Here is a 21,097-nt window from a genome sequence, read left to right as displayed (position 1 = left end):
CGATGGTGACGTCATCGGCGTGCGGCGAAAGCTCTTCAAAGCGCTGTCTCAACCAGCTCAAACCGATCTGTGTGCCCCGCAACCGGGTTGGGTGAGCACCGAGTAGATCGTCACATATAATGGCTCAATTCACAATATCGGGGCCGATATCTGCACGTCCATCTATAGGAAGGCCTGTAAGCACCGCAATATCCTGCAGCGTGATAGTGCATTCACCTTCCGGCATATGGAAGATGTGGGTCTCGGGCCTCCACCGCTCGACTAATGCGGTAATTAAGTACCAATCCAGCTGCACGAATCCCATCAAATAAACGCCAAAAAATCATGAAGCTTGCAGATACGGGACTATCCGTGGATCAAGATCACCTACGTGTAACATCGCTCGCCGACATCGAAGGGCTTCTGTCGGAGGTATCTGTGACATGTGACATGAACAGTTAGTGGCAATTTTGATGATATTGTTATAAAGTACAGATCAACCGAAAAATCTTCAATTACCTTAGCGTCCCATATAGCTCGAGATCTATATCGGGCTTGCCCAGTAAGTAGTGAATCATCCTCTGGGCCCGGCTGAATGTAAGTACTCTGTGCCATATCTACACAATTGTGATACTATAACATTACAACAAATTCACATATGTATATATAACATGGAACACATAAACCGAATAAATATCGTGCAATTGTGATATTATAACATTACAAAAAAAATCAAATATATAATGTAAAAATCCGGGAAAAATTAACTTCATAAATATCAATCCAATAATAATATTATAACATTACAAAAATTCATGATACTTATCACGCCCTGTGTCCTTTTTACGCGCCAACATCCGTTATTCGTTTATTTCCCAGGATCGATACGGTGATAGACTTAACGTGATGCGATATGCGCAAGCGAAAGCAATACAATTTTTTTCCCATATGAATAAATTCATTTGATGACTTCAGAAGACAAAGAGATTTTATAACATAGAAATACGATCATCCTTACAACGCATAGGAACGAAATACATAAAGATCGAGCAAGTATGATCTACTCTCCGGCCGATCTGTGTGCACAAGTTTTCCTATTGTGCCCTAATTTTTCACAGTGTGTGCAATGATTTCGCGAAGTGCTCTTGCTCGCGCTTCTCCAATCCATCTCATTCCGGATCCATGATGTACGGGGCCTTCCTTTCTTCCGAATACGACTGGGGTCCGGCACTAATGGCAGCTCGTCGGGTTCAAGCTCGTAATGAAGATGCCCCAACGGATTAAACATATATTGATAGCACTGAAGGGTTTTCTCTAAAGTATACCATTCATCTACGTATGGTTCGTAATCAATGCCATACGCTTGACATGCTGCCATTACGTGTGAACATGAGATTTTCAGTCCTTCAAATTTCCCACATGTGCACGTTCTCAAGTGTAGGCGCACTATGTGTTTATGGCCCCCTGAACCTCTGGATCCGTCACGTCCAAATGTCACTTCGAAAACGCCTCTATCGTAGTCGAAACACGTGACGACATGCCTATTTGCTTTTTGACTGTTCTGTCGGAGCGTGACACCGGCAAATTCCGTATATTTCCACCGGTTGTCTTTTCGCATCCTATACATTGTTCTTCTCGTATTAAAATAGTGCACCAACCGATAGAATATCTTGTCGACCATGGCTGCTATCGGTAGACCACGGAAACCCTTCAGCATCCCGTTGACCGATTCGACTAAATTTGTCGTCATCGATCCATATCTCCTCCCTTCATTATAAGCCTTTGTCCATTTTTCTCTTGGAATCCGATTGCACCATGCAAATGTGGCCGGATCAAACACCCTAATTTGGCTCATGAATTGGTCGAACTTCCGCCGTTGGTTCGCGTAAGCTGTACATGACAACATTAATTAGTACTTCGTACTCAAATTTTTCCATACGTATTTTCTTAAAATTGACAAATTCGAGAATTTACTTGCCGTCCGAATAAGTTTTTTCCCTTCGGCATTTTTGAAATGTTTATTGTAGTTGCTGGCAATGTGCCGAATGCAATATCTATGGTGGCCATGTAGAGGAAGCCACCGTGCTGTCTCCATTACTCGTTGAATACCGATATGTCAGTCTGATATTACACAAATATCATCTCTCCTAATGACATATCTCCGCAATAGATTCATAAACCAAGTCCAATTATCAATATTTTCCCAATGGACTACAAGAAATGCCAGTGGGAAAATATGATTATTTCCATCAAGGGAGGCCGCACAAAGGAGGGTTCCTTCGTATTTTCCGTACAAAAATGTACCATCAACAAAAATCACAAGACAACAACTTGAGAAGCCTTCAATCGTCGGCTTGAAAGTCCAAAACATCCGGTTGAAAACCGTGCAGCCCCGATCTAGGTTGATATGATCATCGATCACAAAATGTGAACCCGGATTCCGGCTCTTCATTTCGATCATCCACGTCCTCGGCCTACCGTATGATTCATCACAATCTCCAAATTGTCCCGCGATCGTCATTTGTTTGGCCTTCCAAGTTTTACGGTAAGTAGGTTCGAATTGCAGCTTATCTTGAATCTCCGCCATCAATGGCTTGATTTTGATATCTGGTTGGGCGGCGACCATTGCTTCTATTTGGCTGCAGAGGTACTTTTGGTCAAGGTGCTGATGATCCCGTGACATTTGCGGAGAACTACATGTATGTGGCCCATTATATTTACTTATTTCCAAAACATGCCACCTGATTTAGCAATCGTGCGGAACCTCCAACCACACGGTCCATTTGCATTGCCACACCTTATCACATATTCGTCTTTCTTTGTCAAATAACTGCGAAAATTTTGATTTCTCCTAAGGGAGTACTCTTTTGTAGCTAATCGCACCGCGTCCCGTGAAGGAAACAACATGCCAACATCAAATTCTTTTGATGGATCAAATAGCATACGGCCCGGCTTGGCTCTAGTGTCGTCTTGCATCATGTCAAAGTCGATCTCCGAATAAGGCGGTGAATGTACCAATGGCAAAATGGGATTACTGCACTGCGTATTATAGTAAGCCTCCATATTATCACATCCGACATCTTCTTCGTCATTGTCATCGGAGTCTATCCAAGGATCATCTTCTTCATCACCATCATCATCATCATCATCATCATCATCAGCAGCAGCATTATCATCATCATCATCAGCGGCATTATCATCATCATCATCATCATCAGCATTATCATCATCATCATCATCATCATCAGCATTATCAGCATTATCATCATTACCATCACCCTGCACATACCGATTATGCAGACCATCATCATCTTCACCAACATTCGAAGCTTCCTCCGCGAAATCATCTCTCATTTGGTGTTCTGCTACGGTTGCATAAAACAGCAAGAACCCCGTACCACCCGCCCGAAGTACAAATTGCTGAATCATCGTAATCGTGGCATCATCATGCACCTCAGTAATGTCATATGTAACACAATTACGTGTTACATACGGATATCTATACACCACTGTTTGAATATACTGATTTCCTTTTATATTCAATGCGCTCTCAATCGACACACGTAACTCATCAAATGTTGATATGTTTGCCATCCCGAACATGGTAGATTGTCCGCCTTCGTAATCAATTCCATATTCGGTTCGTACTATTGTGCCTCCCCAACGCACAATCGCAAAAGATGTAAACGACATTCTGAGATTTAAATAAATTAGAAATTATTTCTAAACTACAATTTCCTAAATATTGTCCCATTTACGTTATCAAATTAACATACCCACTATCAATATATCAAATGAAATAAATGTCTTAATATAGGCCTAAGGGTTTAAACGACATTTTGGGATTTCTTTCAATTTCTTGGGAGACAATTTGCCGGAAGGGAAAAATCGTCATTTTTCAAATGTTATCGGCCAAAATATCATTAATCGTCAATGGCCAGTTGATTGTGGCCATTTCCTAATTTTTGAGATTTTTTTTGAATTTTTTGAGAGACGATTTGCCGGAAGGGAAAAATCGTCATTTTTCAAATGTTATCGGCCAAAATACCATCAATCATCCATGGCTAGTTGATTGTGGCCATTTCCTAATTTTTGAGATTTTTTTTGAATTTTTTGGGAGACAATTTGCCGAAGGGGCAAAATCGTCATTTTTCAAAATTCGTCGACCAAAATACCGTTAATCGTCCATGGCCAGTTGATTGTGGTCATTTCCTAATTTTTGAGATTTTTTTGAATTTTTTGGGAGACAATTTGCCAGAAGGACAAAATCGTCATTTTTCAAATGTTATCGCCCAAAATACAGTCAATCGTCAATGGCCAGTTGATTGTGGCCATTTCCTAATTTTTGAGATTTTTTTTGAATTTTTTGAGAGACGATTTGCCGGAAGGGCAAAATCGTCATTTTTCAAATGTTATAAGCCAAAATACCGTCAATCGTCCATGGCCAGTTGATTGTAGCCATTTCCTAATTTTTGAGAATTTTTTTGAATTTTTTGGGAGACAATTTGCCGGAAGGGCAAAATCGTCATTTTTCAAATGTTATCGGCCAAAATATCATCAATTGTCAATGGCCGATTGATTGTGGCCATTTCCTAATTTTTGAGTTTTTTTTTGAATTTTTTGAGAAACGATTTGCCGGAAGGACAAAATCGTCATTTTTCAAATGTTATCGGCCAAAATACCGTCAATCGTCAATGGCCGATTGATTGTGGCCATTTCCTAATTTTGATAATTTCTTACAATTTTTTTGGGATATAATTTTTCAAAAAGGCAAAATCGTCATTTTTTTAAGTCACCGGCCAAAATAATCTATGGCCACTTCATTGTGGCTATTTTCCCATTTTCTCAAATTTCTTAATATTTTTCCTTCATTTTTTTGAAAGTCTTTATGATTTTTCTTTATTTTTAATCCATTTTATATTTTCTAATTTTCTATTATTCGAATTTTGAATTTATTAAAAAAATATTTTTCGGACCGGGTCAAACCCCGCCCCCGCTTCTCAGGCCATCTCGATCAACTTTTTTTATTTTCGCAAAAAATCATTTTACACTCCTAATTTTCTTTTTTATATTTTGAAAATCGTCAAAATAAATATGGACGTAGTTGCAAAAATGAGTCCCGAAAATTTCTTTTATGAGATTATGGTCATTCTTTTTATTTACCGCAACTCGTAAACATTACAACTATTCGGTCTACAAATAATAATTAAATAAATAAAACAATACTTACGAAACCGCAAAAAATAACTATAACAAGGTTTACCTCAAACTAGTAAGAAGGTCGGCTTTGCTTTTCTCTCGCCTTCTGCAAAAATAAAAAAGTCCCAATTTAATTTAAACATGACAAAAATATTTGCAATAAAATAAAACCCTAATATCAATAAAGGCACATGAGGACAGGGGGATATGAGAAAATCTTCGTGAGCTATATAGAAGAAAACAAGAAATGAGGTCTTAGAGAGTCCGATTAAAACTTGGTCGGGATATTAAGAACAAATCTCGCCAAAGTTAATCAAAGCGAGGGGAGGGCTCCCAACGGACTCCACACTCTGTTCACTTAATATCCAGATCACTTAAAATCAGAAATTCTGTGGAGGAGACTTCAACAAAGGAGGGATGAGCTTTTGTGGAGAGGTGAAATGCAGAGGAAAGTTGAGCTTACGTGGAGAGGCGAAATGCAGAGGAGAGATGAGCTTCTGAGAAGAGGCGAAATGCAGAGGAGAAATGAGCTTCTGAGAGGCAAAACGTAGAAATGCAAAGGAGCAATGAGCTTCCTTGGAGGAGCAAAATGCGGAGAAAGAAGCTTTCTTGGAGGAGCGAAATGCAGAGAAAAGAGCTTCTATGGATGAGCTTATCAACGGAGAGCCTTCGGCTTTGCTTAAAGCGGAGCCGAAGGCTCAGAAGCACTCGTGGAAAGGTGCTTGTAGCACCTTTCACGTGCTCTACCGGCCCCGATTAAAGGCGCCGGCGACGTAGGGGCCAGCATGCGAGAGAGCGCGGAGACACCTTCTCTCTCGCATGCTTTTATCTTGCTCGGCACTGTGAGTGCCGAGCAAGACCCAACATGTGGAGAGAGAGAGAGCAGAATTCTGCTCTCTCACTCTCTCTGCACTAAAGCTCTACACGCTTTGCGAAGAGAGAGAAGAAAGCGGAATTCTGCTCTCTCTCCCTCTCTCTCTGCACTAAAGCGTGCAGAGAACGTGCAGAGAGAGAGCGGGATTCTGCTCTCTTTTTGCGTGCTGTCTTGCTTGGCACTGTGGGTGCTGAGCGGGTCCGCTCGGCACCAAAACCGCCAAGCGGACCCATAAACGGTAATTAAGTTTTTTTTCCCCTTATTTGATAAATAAAAATTTTTTCCCACGTAATTTGAAAAAAAGTCTCCAACACCCCCCCCAACGTCTTCTTCTTCACTCCTGCTCCTTCGTCTTCGTCGTTTATCACCATCTTCTTTTTCTTTTCTTCTTCTCTGCAACTCACTCGACACCACAGCACCGCCACCGGTCACCGCTTCCTTCGACGATCCAAGATCCACAGTCCCGACATCCTCCGCCTCTGTCCCGTGGCCGCCCAACCCGAGCCCGAGCCACTGCGACCGCCCCCTCCACTTGCTCGTCGCTCCTCCAGCCATCTCGTCGCCGCCCCATCGCCGTCCCGCTCGTCCGTCCCAAGCCGCCGGCTCTCGCTGCGACAGCCACCCGCAAGCCCCCAACGTCGAACCCATCTCCACCCGACTATCACCGGCACCCCCGCCATTCGGCCGTCTTGCCCCGTCACCACCTTGCCGTCATCGCGCCCGGCCGGCCCCATCCCATGGCTGCTCAACTCGAGCCCGAGGCCACTGCGACCCTCCACCTCTAGTTCGGCCATCGCCGCACGTTAGCGCCGCGAGCTCGAGCGTTCCGCGGCCTCTCCTTCTCTATCCCATGCCTCTCAACTCCCGCGAGATCACCCCGACCACTGTTTGAGTTGGTGGACCGCCGACCCGACACCCCCATGCCGTGAACAGGACCCGCGGAGCCGCTGTCCCGAGCCCGATGCCCGTTCGACCCTTCCGGCTACTGCTACGCTCCTGTTCCGAGTTCCCGACGTCTACCCAATCACCCACAGCCACCATTAACTCTTGCTCAGCCCCGGATGACAAACCGTAGTCATCCGAAGTTCCATGGGGTCGTGAACGGTGCCAACCCGAGCCTTTAGCTACTATTTGGCTATAGAATAGCCAACCCGTCGCCAAGATCAACTCGAACACGACGTACGTAACTTCCAGGGTTGTTGTTGGTTGCCGCGGACTTGAATCCAAGTTCGCAAATCGAACCGAGGACTCTCGCCCGTATCCGATCCGACACCGAGCGCAGGGAGTTATGAGTTAACCCTAAATTCTGAACAGGGCCTTAACTGCGTTTAAGGATTAGTTTTATTATCATTATTTGTTAATTAGAATATTTAGTTGGGCTGGATAATTTAATAACCTGCGATCGAATTATTTATCTAAAATCGAGCTCGCTAAATATTTTGGTAATATTAACAGTAATCTGGATTAATTAATCGAGTCGAATTAATTAAATATGGCTTGATTAAATAATTAATTGTTAATTAATTATTAAATTATTATTATTAGATAATTACTGTGTTATTATTGGGTGATTTCCTAATGACTGTTGAGTACATGATTGATGTGTATTTGACGATTGATCATCATGTATGTATATACAAAGTCTAGTGGATAATATATGTGTATATGTGATTGTGTGTGCACCGAAATTTGAGCATGAAAATGGCCTAGAGCCAAGTTTTTTGGCACGATTGTTTGTAGATGCATTGGACTAAAGGCAAAGATAAGAATGAGCTTGATTGTCTAGTGTGCTTGTATGGTCATATAATGAGATTATACTGTGTCAATCATTAGGTTTGCTAATAAGTTCGTGCCATGCCGCTCGTACGAAATAACATGACTTATTAGACACCGGTTGCAACTTGTGAAGGACCGAAGCCTCTACAAGGATTCCTGGTAGTTTCGTGTCGTGTCGGGCGTACGGATCTTACGGACTATCGAATGCCGTCGCCGAAAGTAAGACGAAACCTGGTCACGCCGGTAGACACTGCCAATCATACCGTTAAGCCACACCAATCGTGTGCACTAGGCTTAATGGCCTCTACTAACCAAAACACGTGTGATACATTGTGTATGAGACCGTGATAAGTGTTCTCGTTGGGTGCCTTGGTTTATATGTTGTTGACTGTTATGATATAAACTGTTTGTCATGTGGCCCAAGACGGGGTAAGTTTGCATGTGATTGATGATTCATTGTGATATTGTACTTGGTCATGTAGTAGTTAGAGCGTGGCGAGAGTCGCATGCTATAGATCCGTTATCGATATTATCCCGCATGTTTAGGCTTCCTTGAGCAAGTCAATGTCATACTCGGACTTATACGTTGACTCACGGAGATTTTATATATCATATGTTGTTATTAACTATTTTCGGACTCTTAGCTATAAAGAGCTTGCTCTGTGGAGGATGTGGACATTGATTTCCCTTTTGAGTAGTCGGAGTAATGTTAACCCTAACCTAATCTGGTATTTTGAGGGTTGTAGGAAGTGACCCCGAGGTAGGGCTTGTATATACGTACTTTCCTAAATTAACAGTAAATAAATGAAACTGATTATTGCCGACGTTGATTGATGTGACTGTTTGTTGGACATCCCGCTTCTCTATCCCTATAGATTTATAATTATTTGGGAGTTGTACGTTCCGCATGCGCTAATTAATCAGATGAAAATAATGGATTGATGACGTGCCCGGAACATCGTACCTTTATGATTTGAGGCAATTTGGTAGGGTTGTTGCGGTCCCGAGGATTGGGGCGTGACAAACCACAACTAGGAAAATCATCCAAAAGGTTTACACTTATTGTACTTTTGTCAATTCAATCTTAAACTTTTTAATTTTGCCAATTGATTCTTACACCTTTTCATATTTTGCCAATTGAGTTCATTCCGCCAATTTGGGCCAAAAGGATGCCAATCGTCCTACGTGTCATGATCGACACTGATTTGGACAATTCTTACCGATGTTTAAATATTTTTAGGAATTTTTTATTTTTATTCTCTTTTTCCTTTGTTTTGTTTTCTCTTCTTTTCTTTGTATTTTTTTTTCCCCTGGAAGTGGCTAACGATGGTAGTTGGCCCTCGTAGCCGAGACAAGGCCAACCTCGCCCGGATCTTAGCAAGGATGCCTCGTATGTGGTTGGCGAGGCAGGCCTCAGCCAAATTGTATTGCGATTCCACACATATATGCCATGGATCCTCACCTCGACAGGATACAAATATCTAAATTGGCCGCGATGGTCTAGGCAAGGGCCTTGAACCTCACCCGCAACCGGCAAGGGACCGATGACCCTCCCCGGCCACTTCGAAAAAAAAAAAATGGAAAGAAAATTAAATAAAAAATTGAAGAAATACTAAAATTTTATTCAAAATTATCCACGTAAGTACTGGCTATGCCATATAGGACGGTCAACGTCTACGTCGGTGATGTTCGATCAAAATTTGACCGATAGACTCAATTGGCAAAACATGAAAATGTTTAGAACTTAAAATAATATTTAAAGGTTTATAACTAAATTGGAAAAAGTGCAATAGATTTATAACTTTTTGGACAATTTTCCCGAAGAAATCGCATAATTTAACATAACAAGAAAACACCGAATTTACGTGATTCGATTGGTGTGACCTACTTCATGAGGAGTACATTACGAGATTACACTACGGATAAAGTGATACAATAGATATTACGATCACAATCGAGTCACTCAAATACTTTTAGTGTTATCCTACTTCGCAACTACATCCGCAAACTCTAACTCTCACAATCTCTTGCGAAACAAGTTCTCAATCTCGCAAATCGATTTGTAAATGTTCTGCCAAAAAAACAAAAAGATTGGCTTCCAAACACTTGCAATTTCTTCGAGATGTAATTCACAAACGCGCCGCATAATTAATCGTTTGGCCACATAATTAATCGCTACGACCAAAAGCTCCTCTACTCACTTAACGACAAAAAGCAGTAAGATGCTAAAATGAGTTTGCAAATAGGGGCAATTTAGTCTTTTCAAGGCTAGGTTTTGCTTAGAAATATGTGAATGATGCTTGCAAAAATAAAATTAGGGCAGTGGTCGTTCAAAAGTGAACAATTCTTCATTTTTTTCGGAAGAGGTTAAAATGTGGGCATCCTCTCTCTCGTCGGACTCGAAAGGCTAGCGCAACGCGTGATATTGACGATTTCGCTGAACTGATCTATCGAAATTACGGTGAGTTATTATATGATTGAAGTCGACCTTTGGCCCTCATCGCTCGGATTCTGGAATACATATATTATGGGCTGCAATCTGTATGCCTTAGCATTACGGTTGTTCAATTGGCTGGCCGGCCGGCCAGCCCTCATGCCAAGCATGTTCTTCTCAGCTAGACAACGAGTGCGTTTGGTTTAACTTTTGGGGAAAGCCTTTGGAAAAAGGCAAAGGCCTTTGGCCTAAAAGGATTTGCTGAAATGTAAAGACTGTTTGGTAAACTGTAATTAAAAATTGCTTTGGAAAGCAACTTTGGAGAAATGCTGTTTGGTAAACATATTTGTGAAAAGTAATCCATTTAATTTTTTTTTTAATTTTGCTTGTTTAAAATTGAAATAAAAAACAACGGTAACTTTTATATTTTCATTTTGAGAGTAATGCAAAAGATATATTAACAAATTAGTTTTTATTTTTTTGGTCAAACTATTAGCAAATTAGTTAGAATCTTCCAATTCTTTTTAAGATGCCAAAGGCTCGCTCAATTTCTAAACGACACAAGGAAGGGTTACGATTGGACACTTCTCGACAACCCATATGGAAATTTTAATTAAGTGATGATACACTAAGCTCTTATAATAAGTATATAATAACCGGAAATTCGAGTTGAGTCGATTGGGAGAAGCACGAATAAAGATTGCACAAGTAATTCTACCGGAAGCTTCGCGAGTAGTATACATAAAATCACAATTGAACACCAGTAATCACTGATTGGGTCACCAACTTGATCACAAACTAAAAATTGATCAACAAAAGCAAACAACATGCGACCAAAGTTTCTATACATACTCAATCTAACATAAATATTCCGGTGACCATTCCATGACACAAGGGTACAAGCACCAACAGTTCTTGGTCATGACCCAGCAATGCCAGTCATGTTTGTCAACCTTGCCTCCATTCCGCGACCATCTCTAGCATCTATGAAAACGTTCAACCTCTCTGCACCATCCAACCAAAAAAAAAAAAACCTGTCTGCACCCATCAAGTTCACCCATTTTGGCTTCCTCCCCCCAATATCAGCCTCACACTATTGAAGCCTGCACCAAACTGGAGCACTGTAGAGATCCCCCTATAACTCTTTGCCTATTCACATCGTGTGATATGCACCTGCAATAGGATGAAATGAAAACGATATCATCATGGCTTTTCCAAGGATGTATAAAGCCAAGTAAAAAAAAACAGCAGGAGGGTAAAAGATAAAGCATTCTTTATTAATAATTGCTGGAAAGTGAACTTCAAGCATCTCAAAACTAAGAAGATTTAAGAAGTGTTACTAATTCAGAATACGTATGTCTCATTGTCGTCTCCTTCATGAATAGTACCAACATAAACTTTACCTCAATATGAATAAGCTTTACGAGTATCACCGTATGCAACACCATTTTCTGCCAATGAAATCAGAAGACGGAGGTACAACGGTACACCATCAACATATAAATTAGCCTTTCGAAATAGCAAAAGAGAACAAACTGGCTTCGGAATAGCCTTTCTCCTCGGTGCATAGTCAGAATTAAGATATAGCACCACGTATTTCATTTTTTTTACTATTAAACTCAGAGTACTTCCCAATAAACGCTCGGACAGAAAATCTTCCCATCCCAATCACGCTGACAATACGTTATAATGCTTTTTGGTGCAATGACAGTGCAAAGCACATCTTCAGCAATTGCTTCATCAGAAGCATCCAATATTCATTTCCTCATACCAGTGTCTCTCTCTCACACACACACATATGCCTTATCCGGACCCAAAGAATTACACAGCACTAGCTGATTCAATGCAGACACAATAAAAGTCCCCTCACATTGATAATAAGTGAAAAAATAGAAATAAAGCGAAAGAGGAGACAAATCAGAGAGACTGACTAAGCAATCAAGTAGAAGCATCGATGGCCAACAAAATCCACCATATATAGATCAGACTCAACGACAACATTACATACAAATGATGCTAACCTGCTGCCCTGCAACACTGTTATCGAAGCTTCCAGGATCTGTAGCTGCAAGAAGCAAGACGGGATGGTAAGATGCCCACATGCATTATTAATCTAACGACTACCCCTTGCAGAACCATTTTCTTCTATTTCAGAAAGGAAAAGTACCAAAGAATTGCAAAAGCAAGTTCCTTAATCACTTCCAAATTTTCATCCTTCGTCCTACTGCAATACAAAAAAAGAATCTGGAGGTGAAAGCTAATCCAACATAGTTTTGCTGATTGCAAACTAGACCACACAGTACGGATAAGCTGAGCGTGTTAAACCAAAAAGTTTGAAAATCAGCACCCATTAGGAGATCAACTAAAATGCAGCAAGAGAAATCGACTCTCAACTCCAACCTTATTGCTCAACAAAAAGAGCAATTGATTCCTTCACAGGACTCGCTAGCATTGACTACACACAAATGTCCTAGTCCCGGCACGAATCCGAAACCCTAGCCCAACTACATCCTCAAACAAAAAACGCAAGGACCATACCGAAGCGAGTCCAAGAGCTTAGATCTAGCACAAACCTTCGTTCTGGTCGTTCTCGGTGAACTCCTTCTCGAGAGCGCGATCGATCACATCGGCGAAGCTGTCCTCCTTGGATCTCGGCCGTGATCGCATTGATTTCATCCTCGAAGGCGGCGTTGGACCGGCCGGTGAAATTATCCGCGGCGAGCGAAGAGGGAAACTGGACGAGGAGGAGGAGGAGGAGGAGGAGGAGGAGGAGGCTGCTCGCAAACCATCGAGCGCTGGGCCTGAGGAAGAGAGGCAAGCACGATTGCTGGGGGCGAGGCGCGAGGAAGAGAGGCGAAAGCGAGCGTTGGGCGGGAGGGTAAGTTGGGAATTATGATGATTGAGCGAGGATGAGATGGGAAATTGGAAAATTTCATTAAACCTGGGGCCCAACATGCCGAGAAAGCCAGAATGCCAAAGCTAGTCAGAGGCTGCCTTGGGCTAAAGCCCTTTAAGGGTACTTGAAAATGCTAGCATTCTCCAAATGAATTTCCAACAATACTTACCAAACACACTTACTTTTTCCTAAGCCCTTTTAGAGGTCCAAAGGGCCTTGCAAATGTGGTTCCCAAACGCAGCCAACGTTACTGTGCATGGTTTCATGCTGCTTTGGTTAGGACACTCTTTAGTTCAGTTCGACCAGAAGATGAAGTCGTGATCTAAGAGCAAAAAACCTTCCGAAGGATATAGATTCGGTCGACTACCGGTGCATACAACCATTCTATCAATTTATCCAGTATTAAGGAACCAAACTATGACTGCTTGATCGAAGCGAGGAGGTTCCAAAGACGAACTTCCGCGGCACGCATTTCTCTAGCTTCAGCAAACAAGTTTACATAGAAGTGTGGATTATTAGGGCCTTAGATATGTACGGCGAGTACCGCAGAACATGGTCCTCCAGCGAGCAATGACTAGCTTTTTTCAGCAATACAAAATAATTCAGCTCACAAGTCAAGCCGAAGCGGCAGCCTTGCACACCGGCAGGTCCTTCTCCGCGTTGGGTGGGATCCGGAGAATGGGGTTGCTCTCGAAGAAGTTGACCGGTTTCAGGTCGAAACTGGACGACACCGTGGGCATGATCGGGAAGTCCTCCTGACACGGAATGTGATGGAAGCCCAACGTGTACCATACCACAATGTCCTTGTTCTCGATCGGCCGATCCCTGCAATTGAACAACATTTCCGGTGAATGCACAAGTCTCCGAATCTAAGGCCATTTGGCCTGGGCTCATCTGGGTGCCAGCGGGTCAACTAGCTGAAATTTGAATTTCACTCAAATGTGTGTACAGAAAATGCTAGATTGCACCTGTTCGACCACACAGCGAGAGTGTCCTCGCCCTGGCTCTGGTAAGAGAACAGCCCGCCTGCCCATTGCTCGGTCCGATTATAGGGGGTGACCCATATTTGGTTGTTCGTGAACGCGGCTCGCTTCTGAGGTGGGTCGTCGTGAGCCAGCAGGCTGGCCGCGGTCCCCGCGGGGACAATCTTGTACCCTATGGGGTTCCCAACCCGCGTCTTCTTGTTCGGGTTGACCACGTGGAACTCGGATGGATCGTAGAGCTTGAGCTTCACTTGGGCGTCCTTCTCGGTCTTGGCCACGTTGCGGACCGCTTTCAGGTAGCTCCTCCGGGGCGACTCCTCGGGGGAAGTCTCCTGCTTCTGGATGTTCACATTCACGAAGGAATTGTCGGCGCCGTCAACATCCATGTCGAGATGGAATGTGACGTAGTGGTCGTGGATGACGCCGATGACGTTTTCCGAGAGGAGCGTGCCGTAGAGGTCTTCCTGCCCCGGGATGTCGTCGATGTTGGAATAGGAGCTGCCTTTCACCATCAGAATACCGCTGAGACCAACCTGCAATTTTTTACGTCATTCTGTAAGGATTTCACATCTCACTAGGAGGGTAAGCGTCAGTGTTGAAGGTTTAATTGTCAATATTTGGTGATGAGACGCAATTTTTGAAGCTATGCATATCGAGAAAAATCACAGTGCGACTTCGCTTGCAGGAATCAAACAATCATTTTCACATGTCCTTTCAAATCATTTTCAAGACATCAGCTTAGGTTGAAATGTATGTTCATTGGAATAGCCAGGCATGTCTCTGTTGATAGTTTCAACGGAGGAATCTTATTTTCCGCGGGCTTAATATCACATAAAAAAACCTAAAATTAATATTTTTATGATAAATTTATTTCAAATTATATTTTTAATCATCAAAAATCCTAAATTGATATACTTATAATAAATTTACCTCAAATTATTTTTTTAATCATAAAAAATCCTAAACTTATATAAATGTTATAAATTTACTCTAAATTAATTTTTTTTACCATAAAAAATTTCAAACTGGTACGCACATGACAAATTTACCCTCTATTAGATTCCGTTAAATTGAGTTAATATCACGAAAAATCTCAAATTGATATATACCCGTAGCAAACAGAGGGTAACGCGTATCCCGACAACTGTCACATGTCATCTAACCTAACAATTTGACGGTAAAATTTAACGAAAATTAGTGGATGATAAAATAAATTTGTCACAACTGTATTAGTTCGGGATAAATTTATCATAAGTATACCAATTTATGATTTTTTATAATAAAAAAAGTAATTTATGGTAAATTTTTCACATGTGTACTAATTTGGGACTTTTCATAGTATTAATCCCTTTCCACGATGAGTTCTTATTAGACATGACCATGAATTTGATAGATTGATAAGCCTGATTAGCCTACTCGTCGAATAGATCATCGGCTAGGACCATCATCTTGGACCTACTAAGCAAGGTTGCACCCTGTAAAATCCTGTTACTTCATTTACTTTAGGCACTCTATATAAAGCCTATTCTAACTTTCTAACACAGCTCAAAAACAAGTGGTTCACAAAAAAATAAATAAATAAATAAACTAAAAAATTTGGAAAGGGTGAAAGGTCGTGGAAATTGGAATATTCAAAGTGGGCCCAAAGCAGCACGGATGCAATAAGGAAGAATCACAGACCTTGACTCTGATTAGCCCATCCGTTTGGAATTCCCAATCCACGATGTAATCATAGTTCGCCACTGACGCTGCCATTCTAACCACTAATGTCACTTTTGGCCGCACTTCCCTTATCTGCACATAAACCCCAAAAACAGCAACCAAAAAAAAAAAAAGAAAAATCAAAATCAAAATCCAGCATACGTCAAGAACAAAATATCTATCGACCGAAAAAAACAAAGAACAAAATATCTCCGTGGCCGAATTTACAAAAATAAAATCAAATTGAACAACTTTATTATACTTTTTTTTTCCAATAACGGGTGATTGACCCGGAACCCATACCTCCATACCCGTGATCGGGCTCTCGGCGTGCCTCCACCCGACGTCGCCCGCGTAGCTCTCGTATATGCACACCATGTCGGACCTCACGTACGGCGTCCCGTCGCCCGCCGCGAACACGCCGTCCATGAAGTATGCGTTCCTCGGGCAGTCGTTGAGCGGGTCGAGCGGCATGGCCTGGAGCCCGAACCCGTACTCGCCCGCGTCCATGTACGTCTTGAAGTACCACGCGTCGGTCGGGTCCATGTAAGGGACGAACAGCTCCGACGTGAACCCCTTGTACATGACGTCCCTCAATTGGCCGCTCTCCGGGTCACGCACCCTGGCCCGCGAGATGATCACGCCGGCTCTCGGGTCGGGCTTCACGTGGAATTCCCAGTTCGCCCACTTGACGACATGCCCGTCCTCGACGGTGAAACTCGGGCCTTGGGGCTGCTCGATGGAAATCGGGTTGATCAGGCGATAAGCCCGCCGGTTTTGATCGAATTGCGAGAATCGATAATCGGTGTTGGCGGCGGTGGGGATTGGTATGTCGCTTCCTTTGTCTGTGATCTCAACCACGCGCTTCGTGTCCATGTCGAGCAAAACGGTCAGCCCCTCGATTGGTCGCATGTAGAAATTGGCCGTGTCCTTCGAGGAGTAGCACTGGACTTTGATCAGCCTCCGGCCCTCCTCGGCCCTGCCGAACCAGCCGCTCGAGATTGGCAGGCACGCGAGGTCGGCCAGGTCGACCCCACGTGCCAACACCGTGCGGTTGAACTCAGGGTCCGCGAGCGGGGCCCATGTGGCCGATGTCATGTCCTCTATGGTCATCGTCGGGTAGCCGGAAAGGGGTCCGGCCCCCTGCGCTGTCACGCCGCCCTTGTCGAGGTCGACGGTCAGCAGGTGGGACTCGCCGGCGACGCTCGCGACGACGGAGGCCTGCCGGGGGATGGGGTCGCCCTTCCGCCAGGCGAGGACGGAGGGCTTGTCGGGCTCCTCGAGGACGACAGAGTGGAGGGCGTAGGGGGCACGGTTGGCGAAGAGCGGGTGGGAGAGGAGGAGGGTGCGGACGCGGCTGAGCTCCTGGAGGGTGAGGGGGTCGAGGGGGTGTTGCGGGGTGTCGGAGACGTGGGAGCGGGGGTGGGGGCGGGGCACAGGGTTCTTGAGGTTGGTGGGGGGTTGCCTTTGCTTGGGCTGGAAGCGGTTCTTGGAGGAGGTGCACCAGGGGGAGGTGGCGTCACAGTCGAGGAGCTCCGCCGTGTCGGGCAGCGTGGACGGGAGGTTGACCCAGGTGAAGAGAAAGATCAGGGCTATGCTGAAGAATAGTAACATCAGCCGGAGGGACTGCCTCGCCTCCATCCCCCCCTCTCTCTCTCTCTCTTTTTTTCTTTTTCGGAGGGCAAGTGTTGGGAGGAGGACTGAACTATTTCGTCTTTCCAAGAGAAGGTGCAGATAAATAGACTTTGCTGAGGTTGTCCACTGCCGTGCTCACGGTAACTTGTAAGGCTCCATGCTCTGTCCCTCCTTGGTTGGCTCTTGAATACGGGGGAAAATTCTAAAGAGAAAAATTAGGAAAAAGTATAGGAAACGAATGTCTAAGACGACTTGCGGAAGTTGATTGGATGGATTGAATTTACATAATCGCAAAAATTTTAAGACTTAATTAGCCTCGACAAAAGATTTATGACTAAATTGATATAATTATAATAAATTTAAAACTTTTTTTTGATAATTTTCCCGTTGTGTGCCTATTCTTTTTAATGTCATGGTCAAATTGTATTTTGCAGCGGATTTTGTGAGCAAAACGTGTGGTCAACATGTCTTATTTTGTTGAGTAAACAGTACAATATACGGTACACAAATCCGAGATATATACATACACACACGAGAAAAAATGTCCAAGTTATGATAAATACCAGACCATACAGGTAATAAGGATAAAAACTGTAATAGAAGATCCCCGTTCCAAATTATCAGCTAATTGACGCATTCCCCACCCTCACCCCCACTCCCCACCCCCTACTCTACTTTTCCATTGTTTTTTTCCCTCCCTTTATAAAGTGCATAAAGACATATTGATTACGAAAACAAACAGTTACGTATTCGGCTCATCAAATGAGAAGAGAAAATTGCGGGTTAAGTGCAAACCTGTATTGTGTGATTGAGCGCATATATGTACGTCAAAACTACCTACATATGTTGGAGATGCACGGCAGGAACCCGATGCCTTCTCCTGGGAGATCTCTAATAGGGAGTTAAAGTCCGTGCCCATCAACATATTTGAATAAACTAATCTTCACTCAAAAACTTGAAGCGACGAGTTATGAGCCAGTTAAAATATATTAATAGCTCAGCATCACATCACATCAATTATCCAATATATGATTTTTTCTAACACAACTCACACGTCTATCTCGACAATAGAAAAGTGTCCTTTAACAAGCAGGGGCTAATTCTTGTCCGCTTTGGATGCGGATTTTCTCGTGCCCACAGGGCCACGGATAGCATTTCTTTGTCCATGCAAGCCAATGACTTTAGAGAGTGATACTTGCTGCAGACATACTCTTAAAGAAGCGCTCTCCAGCTGCTACTTATCAAGATTCCCTAGTATTTATTTACTTAAGTGTCAAAATCCAAATTTGGACCCAAAAAAAAAAAAAGTGTCAAAATCCAATTGAACCCGTGTTTGCTTTGATGACTAGGAAACACTAAATGAAAAGGAATTGATTATTATTCACATGGAAGAAAGCAATCCTGAGCTGGGCTGTGGATTTAGGAGTATCAAAAGAATCATAAACCCTATTTGGGTCCCCATGGGTCACGACAGCATTCTTTAAACCTAGGATGCCCCACTGATCTCCCTGCTACGAGGAAGATGACAAGACTCTGGTGGAACTCCAACATGGACCTGTGAACTTTCTTGGGGCAAAAGGCTAAGAGACGTGACAAAAAACACTGACTAGGGTTCCAATAATATAATTTGGGCCCTTTTTATATGAATTGTTAAAAGTGCAAGGTATCTTTGCGCGTGTGCTCTCTCACCCAATATCTTGAATATTCCGGTGGATGGAGCTTACTAGGGGTGAGTAAATCAGACCGCCCAAACTGGAACCGTTCGGACCGAACCGAGACCGGTAGTTCCGTTTTCGATTCTAGAGAAAGCGGTCTGGTTCCCGATTCTAGGGTCTCGCCAAGACCAGACGCCCGGACCGGACTGATCAAATTTTTTTTTTATTTTGATCAAGAAAACTCCATGGGCATGGACTTTTCTCGATCTTACCTTTTTAGTGCCCAAACAAAATCTCCATCTCGTTATTGCCTCAGCTGGTTCTTGGGCCATTTTTGACTCGAAGAGAGATCGTTTATGCTTGAATCCCACGTGTATTTTGGAAACAATCTTGCAAAAAATTCCCCGCTTTGCCTTGAAAGACCCGTTTCAAGAAATGAACTCGAAATTTTTTTATGTCCAGCCTCTATATTTGCTAGACCGGGACTGTCCAAGAATGGTGCATTTTTTTTTTTTTTGCATGTGTCCAATCCAATGGAGCCGCCTTGGAACCGGACCGGACCGGTGGTCTGGTTCCCGATTTCGAAAAATTGAGAACCGGGACCACCGGTCCAATTTTTGGTTCTTGAGGGGAACCGGACCGGGAACCGATAACCCCTAGAGCTTACCTTTCGATGTTGTCCCAAACAAGGACCATTATGTCAACTTGGAGTTTGTTTCGTTCGGTTTTCGATTTGCGGACATGGGTGGTGCCCTAAACTTTAGAGAAAGCGATTTGAAAGAGGGACTTAGGCTGCGTTTAGGAAGGGCTTTCTCAAGGGGTCCAAAGCTCCTTGGGTTAAAGTCTAGGTGTTTGGCAATTTTTTTCAAAACATCTTTAGGATAAAATCAGCTTTCAAAACATCATTGAGTGCATCTCGCCGGAGGATCTCCAGCTGACGGTCAAGATCTGCGTAGATGGATTGTAGTCTCCGTCACTGGCCGTGAAGAGTTCATTGTTGATTCTTGAAAAAAAAAAAAGACTGAGATTTTGCCTCTGTTTTTCCTGCAATTGGTTTTGCCTCAAGGTTACTTGCAAAGAATCGGTCCGATAATCGAGCTCTGATCAGGGTATCCGGCGCTATTCCGGCACTCATGCCTTTGCTCTAATCCGCAGATCCATGGACTCAAGAGCACGCAGTCACTGCATTGCTCAACCTCTCTCTACACATGCAGAACAAAGCCTTAATCACAAGCAGGATTTACGGCCAACGAAATCAGAGTTGATACTAAAGTAATCAATTTTCAAAAAATTGGACATTTAAGTGAGCCGAAAAAAAAAATTTGGCACTAAAATGTGCGCCGTTTATAAATTTTGATACTTTTGATATTTTTTTCCCTATTTTAGGATATATAATTCCATCATAGGAAAGAAAGATACGCTTTTTTATATGAATATTCCACAAGTTCCTTTCATGTCTCATGTGAAATGTTATGTTTACAACTCCGAGTTGACATAGTTGGTTGGAACGTTTAAGGATTTCCAGTTTTGTGCGTTCAAATCCCATTAATTGGGTGCAAATTGGCTAGGATTATTATTAAATTTTGGGATAAGTGTATAGAAAATCCTAAACTTGTCACGAAAGTGCAATAGAGTTCTAAAACTTTCAAAAGACCCAATCAAGTCCTAAAACTTATCAAATTTATGCAGTCAAATCCTTCTATTAATTCCGTCCAACTTGGCTAACAGAAAATACTAAAGTGCCATTTTTTTTTATCAATGTTTATATCCTACGTAATGCTAACATTGCTAAAATATGAAACATATGACTAAAACAACGTCGTTTTGGGCAAGATTTGACTTTTTTAATGCAAATTTAATTTGAATTATCTTCAAGATAAGCAAAACAAAAAAAATAGAAAAAAGGGAAAGATGCAAGTGAGGCTGCGTGGTTGCAACCCTCACCACTGACCGGGGGGGTGGTTT

General features: G+C 42.9%; 1 protein-coding gene and 1 long non-coding RNA gene across 2 annotated transcripts; one reads left to right on the top strand and one right to left on the bottom strand.

Moving 5' to 3' along the window:
* The first annotated feature begins 628 nt into the window (after window positions 1-628).
* Window positions 629-12,842, top strand: LOC125316729. Its single transcript, XR_007199814.1, has 3 exons — window positions 629-639; window positions 2,057-2,061; window positions 12,642-12,842. It is a non-coding gene; the product is annotated as an uncharacterized LOC125316729 (long non-coding RNA).
* Window positions 12,843-13,532: 690 nt separating this feature from the next.
* Window positions 13,533-17,597, bottom strand: LOC115736946 (primary amine oxidase). The gene is made up of 4 exons (XM_030668858.2): window positions 16,146-17,597; window positions 15,822-15,935; window positions 14,127-14,674; window positions 13,533-13,983 (listed from the first exon to the last, which is right to left on the bottom strand). The coding sequence occupies exons 1-4, from the start codon at window positions 17,481-17,483 to the stop codon at window positions 13,773-13,775; spliced, it is 2,211 nt and encodes a 736-aa protein (XP_030524718.1). The 5' UTR covers window positions 17,484-17,597; the 3' UTR covers window positions 13,533-13,772.
* Window positions 17,598-21,097: the final 3,500 nt, after the last annotated feature.

Source organism: Rhodamnia argentea, chromosome 9 (assembly GCF_020921035.1).
Source record: "Rhodamnia argentea isolate NSW1041297 chromosome 9, ASM2092103v1, whole genome shotgun sequence".
Taxonomy (NCBI): domain Eukaryota; kingdom Viridiplantae; phylum Streptophyta; class Magnoliopsida; order Myrtales; family Myrtaceae; genus Rhodamnia; species Rhodamnia argentea.
This window is presented reverse-complemented; position numbering and strand designations above follow the sequence as displayed.